At 34.1% G+C, this 12,759-nt stretch overlaps 1 protein-coding gene and 1 long non-coding RNA gene across 2 annotated transcripts; one reads left to right on the top strand and one right to left on the bottom strand.

Annotated features, from left to right (window-relative positions):
• Nucleotides 1-1,602: 1,602 nt before the first annotated feature.
• On the bottom strand, nt 1,603-2,935 carry LOC110922516 (paired amphipathic helix protein Sin3-like 1). The gene is made up of 4 exons (XM_022166806.1): nt 2,867-2,935; nt 2,716-2,776; nt 2,019-2,207; nt 1,603-1,944 (listed from the first exon to the last, which is right to left on the bottom strand). Exons 2-4 carry the CDS (start codon nt 2,772-2,774, stop codon nt 1,773-1,775), a joined length of 420 nt encoding a protein of 139 aa, XP_022022498.1. The 5' UTR covers nt 2,775-2,776; nt 2,867-2,935; the 3' UTR covers nt 1,603-1,772.
• A 5,302-nt stretch (nt 2,936-8,237) lies between these two features.
• LOC110923012 lies at nt 8,238-10,008 on the top strand. The gene is made up of 3 exons (XR_002583633.2): nt 8,238-8,583; nt 9,131-9,187; nt 9,741-10,008. It is a non-coding gene; the product is annotated as an uncharacterized LOC110923012 (long non-coding RNA).
• The last annotated feature ends 2,751 nt before the right edge of the window (nt 10,009-12,759 follow it).

Genomic DNA, 12,759 nt, shown 5'->3' with positions numbered 1-12,759 from the left:
ATTATTATTATTATTATTATTATTATTATTATTATTATTATTATTATTATTATTTGTGGTGCAATTTTCAGAATATAATCGCTGGCCCCTAAAGGCTAAATATCAATATTCTTGGGCTAAAACATATTTGAGATTAGATCCTTCAATATCCAGTAACGAAAGCCCATGAGTTGAATTTTAGCCCAACATATGCTCGGTTCCAGTCCAACCAGGTTAATCGAGCGGCCATGTGATACTTCGGTTCCGTTCTCAAACTCGGATTTAAAAAAAAAAAAATACTCGGTGTAAGAACCATGAACATGTGATAAATTGTAACTAGGGATGAGCAAATAGTTTCGGGTACGATGTCGAACTTGTACCGAATTTTCCAAACCGATACATTTTCGTGATCGATTCAGTACCAACTTTTGACGTTTTTGGTACCGGTATTTACCAGTTTTTACCTTCAAATATCGATATCGAACCGTACCGTACCTGGTATTTTCGGTACCTATACCCACTTTTGAGAATCTTGAGAAGGGACGAAAAAGGAGATTACCTTGGAAAGACGGTTGAGGCAAGTATATAGGCATAAATTGAATTATTTCTTTCCTACACTATGTGTTTAAGTATTTACTTGTAATTTTACCCCACGCGTTGGGGCGGAAGTTTGTTTATTAGTACAATACCGACATTTGGTATAACAACCGAAAGAAAACATAAAACCACGGGAAAAAGAACATCAAACCGTCAATATACATATCAGAGAAAACACCAAAAGACGAAATACTAAAAACAAAAAAAATATGTCGGTGCTAATAATATCAATACTTGTAACGATATTGTTTGGTTGGAGTCGGTTTAGTCCGTCACGTTACGTTAGCGAGAAAAAAACAAAAAAAAAGCGAAATACTGAAAGGAATAAAAGTAGAGGGACTGAAGATGCATATTAGAAAAATTAACTAATGGGGAAACAGTTTACTAAAGTATAGGGACTAAATATGTATATTAGCAAAGTTAAATTAGAGGGACTAAGCAGGTATATTTACAAAGTTAAAAGGTAAAAGGAGTAACATCATTATGGGCCAATCATCTCGCGACACTTGGCTATGTCGGATTGGCACTGACATTGTCTTTTAAGTAAATATATATATATATATAGGTAGAGGATCCTGTAAAAAGTGCTCAAAGTGTAAGAAGTGTGAGAAGTGTATTATAACACTATATATAATACTATATAACACCATATAAACACCGTATAACAATATGTAACACCATATAATTCCATATAACACTATGTAACACTATATATCATTATATAACAAATATAACACTATAGGTTGCCTGATAGCATGTCTATGATAGATGTATAGTGTTATATTTGTTATACAATGATATATAGTGTTACATAGCGTTATATGGTATTATATGGTGTTACATATTGTTATACAATGTTTATATGGTGTTATATAGTATTATATATAATGTTATAATACACTTCTTACACTTCTCACACTTTGAGCACTTTTTACACTATCCTTACCCTATATATATATATATATATATATATATATATATATATATATATATATATATATATATATATATATATACATATGATACACCAAAAAACTACAACTCAAACATAGTAACATACTAATAACACTTAAACATTAAAACATGGTTATAGTCTTAAACATAAAACCATTCTTAGAAGTTATAACATACATACTAAAACAACATTCATGTAAATTTCAAGTTATGATACTTGAAAATGTCCTTCTAAGTGCAGTCTACTTTGCTACCACCCCGGTACTAGTATCGTTATCGTCGTCGTTGTCGTCATCGTCATCAGTAACAACTATCTCATAACCTTGTGGCAAGAAAGTGCTAAACCCAGAAATTAGATGATTGTGCCCTTTAAACAACTCTTTCACCCTTCCTACCACCCCACGAGTATCAATTCTGCATGTTGATCAGGAGAAGAATATTTAAAACTTAACAAATGTTAACCCTTAACAAACTTAAGAAATGTTAACCTTTGAGCTCGATAGTCTTTCATAAAACCAAGAAACTCTTCATACTTTTCTTCTTGGTCACGAAACACCTCCTTAACTTCCCTTAAGTATGCTAAAGCATCATCGGTAGTAAGTTTCCGAGAGCTACTAGCACCACCACCTCCTACCCTTCTCGACGCTTCACCGCCGGGGACTAGGGGCGGGCCATACCTTCAAGATGAGCATAGGAAGAAATAAAATGAAGAAACACAACACACACTACTAAACAAATGAGTTTTATTGACGTTGGTAATTACCGTTCCAAAAAGAAAATTACAACCATTTTTAAAATAATGTCAGCCACCAGAGGACTCGTCGAGTCGTCGGTAACTCCTCACGACTGCCCTCGGTAATAAAATTACCAAGACCTAAGGATTCTACTCATTTGTTTTTTTTTTTTTTTTTAATAACGGCAAACTCATACAGTCACTAAATTTTACGCTAATGTTAATTATGGGGCTAGAACCCGCAGGCCGCACCACTTGAGAGTTTATTCAAAAGTAGTAACATTTATTTAGCAGTAACAACAGACATAATCCCTAAAAGATCCATAATCTAATAAGCATAAGCCCTAAAAGTTTAAAACCCTAAAGAGCATTAGAATAAATAGATAAATAACAAATAAACAAACAAACATAACGACGAAATTGAAAGAATGAAAAGAGTGTGTGTAGCATACGATTCTTCAGGGGAAGAAGCAAAAGGTTTTTGAATCGCATCGTCTTGCAATCGTTTCATTTCTGCAAGATACCACATTACAAGAGTAAATCAAAATCATATTTATGTTATGTGATATTATTAACAGATCATGAGGAAAATCAAAGTCTAACCTAGCGGCTAGCTCTCAAGTAACCCACCCGCAAAACAAGTTGAATATTTGTGAGTGTGGGGTGTGTAAGAAATAAATAAAGGTTATATTTTGAGAGTGTAAGGACATTTAGACCACCTGCTTGTCAGTATTTGGGCGTGAATTGCCTCAAAAACGTCCGCACACCGCCCCCGAGGGTGTTTTTCTTCAAAAAGTGAGTTGGGGTGTGCTAAAAAAATTTATAATATATTTTGGTATTAATCTTTATCTTTATTAATTAGTTTATTATTTACAAGAATCATCATTTCTGTTAAGAGTTTGTTACAAATTTCATAGTTTTGATGGATACACAACCGTCAAATGCACGATACCCAACAGGTATTCGGCTAGGTATAAGACACGATTTTACAATCGGGTATAAGACTTGGATTATGGATGGTTATCTTGGATTAACTGTACTGATCCGGCGAAAACCTGGCCTGACGCGGAATTGAAAACTACGACCGAGGACCAGACCATCTATGGCCTATACAGTTTCGGTTGGTCCCGGTTTTAGTAGGTCGGTTTCCGAGTTTTGCGGAGACCGAACTCAAAAGGGGGAGGGGGGTGAAAAAACTAATAGGAAAAATTTTTCCGGCCAAAAGCAAGAGCGACGAAGGTATATTGAAGTTTTTGACCATGTATGAGTTATTAAAGTATAGAGAAATGAGCATAATCGAAATTTTCGGTCGGTCCTCCTTAAGCATTGTTTGAAAACCTCTGCATCATTAAGTGCTGAGTCATTAAGAGACTTTGAACCAATAAAAGGACTGACTTGGCTCGGCCTGATTGGTTGGTGGTGGAGGAGGTTGTGGTGGGTCTAAGAGGAGGTGCGTGAGTGGCCGACTAAGGGTTATGAACACATGTGAACTAATAAAAAGGATAAAATTTCATGAAACATCATTTTTGAAATTTAATGGATAAGACATATTAATTCAAATGCATTCTTGAACCAAACACACTTAATGGTGACTAAATTAAGTATAGTTTTTTTAGTTAAATGATTAACAACCTACCAAACAACCCAAATCTTATTAATTTATTATACGAAGAAGACAAATCACCACAAGTTTAGAAAAGTTGATAACTAAAAGAAAAGAAGGTAAGAAAGAGTAAAATATAAACAATGGGAAAAAGAAGATATGAAGTAGTTTTATTTATTTATTCACTTAATATTTTATTTATTTTTAAAATTGAATATAGTTTTATGGTTTTTCCTTATCGACAAACTTTATTAGAAACCTCTTCCCTCTAACAAGTAGCTAGACAAGGTTAAACAAAACAACAAACATAAAACGATTAGAAATCAAACACAATTCATCTACCCAATCCAAATCTAACATTTTCGCCTGGTTTCTAATCCAAAGAAAACTATACGCTTTGATATCTCTAATAATGTCATCCAACTTGAGCGTGTCGTTTTAGAAAATAATATTGTTCCCCGTCTTCCAAAGAATACAACATGCCACCTAACAATTACTTGCAACACTTTCTTTCTCTTCGACAAGCCAATCACAAGCTTGTAGACATCCAAAAGATCACAGACTGAAAAGGCAATAATAGGTTCGACACTACACTATCGACTTATTCCTTGCCACACATTAGGCGTGACGTAACAAGAGATATATAAGTGGTCCAAAGATTAATTCACCGAATTGCATAGAGGACACCAAAGATTAAACAAAACTACACGATCCCACGCCACCCAACATAGTTATGTTTATCTTTAACTTTTTGGTATCGTTTAAACTTTTATATTACGTTGCCTTTTGTTTTATTTAGTTTTTTTAATAAGCTTTTTTAATTTCCTGTTGTATAAACCGATAAACTTCATTTAAGCTAAACTTAGAAAACAAAACTATGATTTATTTATTTAACTAAAATACCAATCAACCATATATATAAGATGACCCATACATATATAAAACCGTTCAACTTTAAAGCTAATTGACTTTCTACTTGGTGGTGGTGGTGAAAAGTTGATAATAGAGGTTAAGTGTCTTGTCTTACCAAGCACTAAATCTATGAATTATCGAACATACATGTTTTGAAATTTTGAGCAAGTCGTGCAATGGGTTTGTAGTGAGGAAAGTTGAAAAGGTTCACGATTTCTCCTTAAAAGAATTCCTATTTATTGCTCATACGTATATCTTTTAACAGAAATATGCTGAGTATGCTACTTTAATAAAACGACGTTTTTATAAAAGAAACATAAATTTAAATCGAGATAGTTGGTAAACGGGCAACAAGCTGCACCGCTATCCCTTTTTTGAATAACAAAACTAAGTCTTTTAAAAACTAGAGTTAATTACACAAATGGGTCCTGTGGTTTATACTTAATTTCACCTTTGGGTACTAACTTTATTTTTTAACAGGTTTAGGTTCTATGGTTTCAATTTTGTAACACCATTGGGTACTAACACCAAAATTAGTTAATTAATGACTAAAATACTCTTGCATTTTTTTAAGTTTATCAATGTAACACATTTAGGTACTAACACCTAATTTTATTTAAGTTTAAATCAATTTTACAAAATCTATTTATTTTTTTAGAGTAAATGCCATTTTAGTCCATGAGTTTTGTCCAAATTTGCCATTTTAGTCCAAATAGTTTTTTTTTTTTTTTTTTTTTTTTTTTGCCTCTGGGTCCCTGAGTTTTCCCTTTTGTTGCCATTTTGATCACATACACTAACTCCATCCAAAAACTCCATCTTTAACCAGGGGTATTTTGGGATTTTCATTTTAAATGTTTTCAATTGCCATTTTGATCCAATTCCAAAAAATCAAAAAAATTCCAAAAAATTCTAAAAATTCTAAGAAATTCTAAAAAAAAATACAAAAAATCCGTTTCGGCGCGAACCGTTTCGAACCCGAACCGTTTCGAGCCGAACCGTTTCGAGCTAAACCGTTTCGAACCGAACCGTTTCTAGCTGAACCGTTTCGAACCCGAACCAGTTCGAGCTGAACCGTTTCGACCCGTACCGTTTCTAACCGAACCGTTTCGAGCTGAACCGTTTCGCCCTGAACCGTTCCAAAATATCAAAAAAATTCCAAAAAATTCTAAAAAATAATAAAAATTCTAAAAAATCCAAAAAATTCGTTTCGGCGCGAACCGTTTCGAACCCGAACCGTTTCGAGCTGAACCGGTACCGTCGAAACGGTTCAACTCGAAATGGTTCGGTTCGAAACGGTTCAGCTAGAAACGGTTCAGCTCGAAACGGTTCGGCTCGAAACGGTTCCGCTCGAAACGGTTCGCGTCGAAACGGTTCGGCTCGAAACGGTTCGGGTTCGAAACGGTTCGCGCCGAAACGGATTTTTTGTATTTTTTTAGAATTTTTATGATTTTTTAGAATTTTTATTATTTTTTAGAAATTTTTGGAATTTTTTTGATTTTTTTGATTTTTTGGAATGAGTAAATTACAAGTTTTGTCCTTTATGTTTACATCAAATTTCAGGCGCTGTCCTTTAGCGCAAAAGTTGACAGGCGGTGTCCTTTATCTTTCAAAATCTTGCACGTTTTGTCCTTTAGACCAAACCCAGTTAGATTTTTTAGTTAAATCTAGTCATGTGCAAGGCACATGAGGGTACTATTGTAATTTCACCTTTCAACGACTATTTTGTAAGATCAATTATATCAAGGGGCTATTATGTGTTAAACTTAAAAATAAAAAATATATAAAAACTCTCTCTCTCTATCTTGATCTGAGTCCCTCCCTCTCTCTCCTCTCTCTCTCTCTCTCTCTCTCTCTCTCTCTCTCTCTCTAACCATCACCCCTCTCTCCCTCTTTTCACTCTACTCCACCGCTCGCTCGCCCTGCCTGAGATCTAGCAACAGCAAATGGAACAAGTATGGAACAAGTGAAGAACAAACAGATATACTCAAGGATTACGTTAATGGCTTCCCTAAGGAATCCGACATGCCGATTACTTCCTCCACCATCAACCTCAAGCTTCCAGAAGGTTCCAATGCCGTCCTCGTGAAGAACCTTTATCTGTCGTGTGATCCGTACATGCGTGGTAGAATGAGCAAATCAGAAGGAAGTTACGTTTCATCCTTCACTCCTGGATCGGTCTGTAACTTCATCTTCATCGATTTATTCTTAACACTTTGTTTATTCAACGATTAGTGCTTAGGGTTTCGATGTGATATTGCTGTTTGGGCAAATTATCATTTTTGTTCATTTCATAATTCCTTAATTCCGGAACTATTTTATTATATTTGTGAAATCGGTGTATCAAATGTTTTCATCGACCCAATTAGTCTCTCCCTGACAAAAGATCAAGATTATTTTAAGGTCAATTATGGCTTGTGTGCTTTGAAATTACCGAAATCCTATCCACACACATGTAACAATTCTGTATTTCTAATAATTTCAATAAATATCTGTATTTCTAATAATTCCACACCGAAATCCTATCCACACACATTTTAAGGTCCCTTGCTATAAGTTTTTTATACACTAGTCTCTGAGGATGTAAAATGACAAGAGTGCCCTCATGTGTAAGGCACATGACCAGATTTAACCAAAAAATTTAACTGGGTTTGGCCTAAAGGACAAAACGTGCAAGATTTTGAAAGATAAAGGACACCGCCTGTCAACTTTTGCGCTAAAGGACAGCGCCTGAAATTTGATGTAAACATAAAGGACAAAACTTGTAATTTACTCTTTTGGAATTGGATCAAAATGGCAATTGAAAACATTTAAAATGAAAATCTCCAAAATACCCCTGGTTAAAGAAGGAGTTTTTGGATGGAGTTAGTGTATGTGATCAAAATGGCAACAAAAGGGAAAAATCAGGGACCCAGAGGCAAAAAAAAAAACTATTTGGACTAAAATGGCAAATGTGGACAAAACTCAGGGACTAAAATGGCAATTTACTCTCTTTTTATTATATCTCTTAATTAACATAAACTCTATTTATTTTTTTTATTTTCAGATTTTTATTAAATTTCTTATTTAACATAAAATCTATTTGTTACACCAGTATTTTTTTTAAATAAAATCTACTAGCTATATAGTTTTATGTAAATTAAATTTCTTACTCGTTTTAAATAATGTAAACCTTACTCGTTTTCAATTTTGGATTGAAATGATTGATAATAATAAATATCTTTCATGTAAAAAAATTTAAGTCTTTTTTTTAACTCGTTTTTTTTTTCATTTACATTTTACTATTTTAGAAAGATATTTAATTTACATAAAACTATATAGCTAGATATTTTAGATAAAACTATATAGCTAGGTATTTTAGATAAAAGTAAAAAAAATTAAACCTTTTTTTAACTCGTTTTTTGTAAAAAAGATATTTAATTACATAAAACTATATTGCTAGTAGATTTTACTGGTGCAACTAGTAGATTTTGTAACGCCCCAAAAACCGGTTACCAATTAAAATAAATGAAAATGAACAACAAAAAAAAAGTAAACTAGTTGATGGGTTATGATAAGAAATAAGTTAAAAAAAATTGAAATAATGCTTGAATTAAATACTTAACAACTTATAAGGGGGTAATGTGTTAAGTTCTAATAAATAAGGATTTATAGTGGGTAAACCCACAAACACACATTCTGTGCGTGGGGATGGATCGATCAAGCAGGAGGAGAACAAGGCCAAATTCAGCAAATTGAAGAGGAAATTCAAGGATAATCCAATGCATGAACTTCGATTTACACTCATCTAAACTCGATTATTGAAGTGGTAAGCTTAATTTTCTGAAATCACGAATTATAGAATGAGGGGTTCAACCAATCTCGATTTCTTGTACCATATATGGGAAAATGGAGTTAGAATTGCCTCCTAGAACAAGAATCATGTGTGATTTTAGGTTGCATGAAAGATTGTAGTGAAAACCCACTTGTAGTAGTAATGTTATGAAGATGATGATGCTAAATGTGTTAAATTGAGTATGGTTATGATATATGAAGTTAGATGTTGTAGATTATTATTATAAGGATCTGATTTAGGATGAAGGTTATGTGAAAATTAGTTGAATTTCATGATTTTGATATGAACTAGTAAGATTATGCATAATATACTTGTACATTATGCCTTGTAGATGGTACGCACGCAATGTGTTCGATGAAATGCCTAAGTGAGTTTAGTTATGGTTTTTACATGAATACTTGTTAAGTCGATGTAACTTCTTTATGATAATGGCGTATGTGATTAGTAGACACCATAATAAACTATAAGGATTGTGAAAGTAATGTTTTTGAAAGCTAAAGTATGGGATTATGACATATAGGCACGAAGAAGGAAGAAGGCGCAAGTCACTCGAAGGCATAAGTATCTCAAGATCGCGGTAAGTTCTTTTGAACTTTATTTACTCTACTAGTAGATTTACGATGATATTGAATATTATTATTTGATAATACAATTCGTGCAATTTCTTTACGGATAAAGATTGGTTAGATGTAAGAGTTCATCTCGAAAAAGGTTTTAGAAGTTATGTTGTAGTGGATGCGAAATAGCAAATCCCTTGCGGATTTGGTTATGCTAACAAAGAGTATGATAAGCTATGCAAGTCGACAAGTTCTAGTTGAACAAGTCGAGTAAGAATAAGCTACTACCCGTTTTGAACGGATGGTCATGAATGCTATGACAAATGCTTGAAGTTTAATCCGTTATACGGATGGAAAAGAAAGATTTATGTTGAAAGCAATTAACCCGATGTTACCGGGTCGTATGCGATAAACTTGAACCTCATTATGAGGGTATATGCCATTACCCATTTAATTGGGTAAATCGAATGCGTAAGAATAATGAAATCATATGAACGAATGAAGCTAATATGTTGTTACATTGAGTTAAATGAGAATTACGACTAACTTTTGAAGTCTTGTCATTGAATGTAGGTAAATCCTCAACTTAGGCGACTCGGCGAAATGGAGCGAGCACACGATCAAAATATGTCTTACCAAGCGCTTCCGCTAGCTTATGCTAATGTTTTGGGTCAAAATACTTTTTGTACAAATTGTTGGTAAAACGCCTTTAAGTACTTGATGTTTTAGTTTTAGTAGTATCTTGTAGAATGATATTGTTTGATTATGGTTAAAACAGGGGCATACTCGTTTTACGGACGGGTCATGCCCAATTTTTGTAAAAATTTTAATTATGTATTCAAGTTGGTATTTTTGACGTCTATTAAATTACTCTAGTAAGTAATTTACCTTTTTGGGTTGTGAAACATTCGTATATTTTAAAAGTTTATGTTTTCTAGCGTCTTTGGATGTCATTTCTTCTAGACGCAAAAGCGGGTGTTTCAGATTTTATGTAAGTTAAATATTTTTCTAAAATAGTAAAATGTAAATGAACAAAAAAACAAGTTAAAAATGGCTTAATTTTTTTACATGAAAGATATTTATTATTAGAGTAAATTGCCATTTTAGTCCCTAAGTTTTGTCCAAATTTGCCATTTTAGTCCAAATAGTTTTTTTTTTGCCTCTGAGTCCCTGACTTTTCCCTTTTGTTGCCATTTTGATCACATACACTAACTCCATCCAAAAACTCCATCATTAACCAGGGGTATTTTGGGGATTTTCATTTTAAATGTTTTCAATTGCCATTTTGATCCAATTCCAAATAATCAAAAAAATTCTAAAAAATCAAAAAAATTCCAAAAAATAATAAAAATTCTAAAAAATCATAAAAATTCTAAAAATTTCTAAAAAATCCAAAAAATCCGTTTCGGCGCGAACCGTTTCGAACCCGAACCATTTCGAGCTGAACCGTTTCGACGCGAACCGTTTCGACCCGTACCGTTTCGAGCTGAACCGTTTTGACGCGAACCATTTCGACCCGTACTGTTTCGACCCGAACCGTTTCGACCCGTACCGTTTCGAGCTGAACCGTTTCGACGCGAACCATTTCGAGCTGAACCGTTTCGCACCGAACCGTTTCGACGGTTCCGGTCGAAAGGGTTCGGTTCGAAAGGGTTCGGTTCGAAACGGTTCGCATCGAAACGATACGGTTCGAAACGGTTCGCGTTGATAAGGCACGGTTCGCATCGAAACGGTACGGTTCGGTTCGATAAGGCACGGTTCGGCTTGAAACGGTTCGGCTTCGAAACAGTACGGGTTGAAACGGTTCGGCTTGAAACGGTTCGGCTTCGAAACGGTACGGGTCGAAACGATTCGCGTCGAAACGGTTCAGCTCGAAACGGTACGGGTCGAAACGGTTCGCGTCGAAACGGTTCAGCTAGAAACGGTTCGGGCCAAAACTTATTTTTTAGAATTTTTATGATTTTTTAGAATTTTTATTATTTTTTAGAATTTTTTGGAATTTTTTTGATTTTTTGGAATTGGATCAAAATGGCAATTGAAAACATTTAAAATGAAAATCCCCAAAATACCCCTGGTTAAAGATGGAGTTTTTGGATGGAGTTAGTGTATGTGATCAAAATGGCAACAAAAGAGAAAAGTCAGGGACCTAGAGACAAAAAAAAACTATTTGGACTAAAATGACAAATTTGGACAAAACTCAGGGACTAAAATGGCAATTTACTCTTATTATTATTATTATTATCAATCATATATATCCAAATTTGAAAACAAGTAAGGTTTACATTATTTAAAACTAGTAAGAAATTTAATTTACGTAAAACTATATAGCTAATAGATTTTTTTTTAAAAAATCTATTTAAAAAAATACTGGTGTAACAAGTAGATTTTATGTTAAATAAGTAATTTAATAAAAATATGAAAATAAAAAAATAAATAGACTTTATGCTAACTAAGAGATATAATAAAAAGATGAAAATATAAAAAATAAATATATTTTGTAAAATTGATTTAAACTTAAATAAAATTAGGTGTTAGTACCTAAATGTGTTACATTGATAAACTTAAAAAATTGCAAAGGTATTTTAGTCATTAATTAACTAATTTTGGTGTTAGTACTCAAAGGTGTTACAAAATTTAAACCATATAACCTAAATCTGTTAAAAAATAAAGTTAGTATCCAAAGGCGAAATTAGGTATAAACCACAGGACCTATTTGTGTAATTAACTCTAAAAACTACGTCCATAGATCTTGGGGTCATAACATTACTATGCATGATCTTTTGAACTCGACTGAGTAGGTCCACGGCCTCTGGCGCTAGAAAACCAAAAGTATCAAAAGCAAACGGGATAAACACGTGCTGGTTGTCAAGACACGCTTTCTCGTGTTTGGTCACTTTACCCGAAGCATCCTTTAAAGCAGCCTGGCCCACTGTGAAAGCATTACCCCCTAAGCCCACAAGCGGGGAAACCCCTGTTAGATCAACACAAGCATGTTTTCCTCCTACCCATCCAAAGACCAGAATGTCGGCTGGTCGAAGGGTAGATCTCCCTTCTAACGGGTCAGTTAAGAAATTAACGGGTGCCTAGGGGTGCAAACGAGCCGCGCCGAGCCCGAGCTCGACCAGGCTCGAGCTCGAGCTCGTTTAACATATGAAAGCTCGAGCTCGAGCTCGCTCGATTCGAGCTTTATTTCTAAGGCTCGAGCTCGGCTCGAAGGTAATTTTTCAAGCTCGAGCTCGGCTCGGGCTCGACTCGTTTAGTATTTATTAATTAATTTATATTAATTATAATTATTATTATACATATAATTAAGTTATTTTTTTATATTTATATAAATGGTAATTATTATTATATAAATATATGTTTAATATATTAATAAAAAATATATAAACAAAAAGCTCGTTTAAGCTCGCGAGCCGGCTCGAGCTCGATAAGCGAAGCTTAGGCTCGAGCTCTTTACTAAACGAGCTTGTTTTTTAAGCTCGAGCTCGAGCTCGTTTAAGCTCGGCTCGTTCGAGCTTTTTTTCGAGCCGAGCTCGAGTAGCTCACGAGTAGCTCGGCTCGTTTGCATCCCTACGGGTGCCTCTTTCTT

This window comes from Helianthus annuus, chromosome 17, assembly GCF_002127325.2.
Source record: "Helianthus annuus cultivar XRQ/B chromosome 17, HanXRQr2.0-SUNRISE, whole genome shotgun sequence".
Lineage (NCBI taxonomy): Eukaryota > Viridiplantae > Streptophyta > Magnoliopsida > Asterales > Asteraceae > Helianthus > Helianthus annuus.
This window is presented reverse-complemented; position numbering and strand designations above follow the sequence as displayed.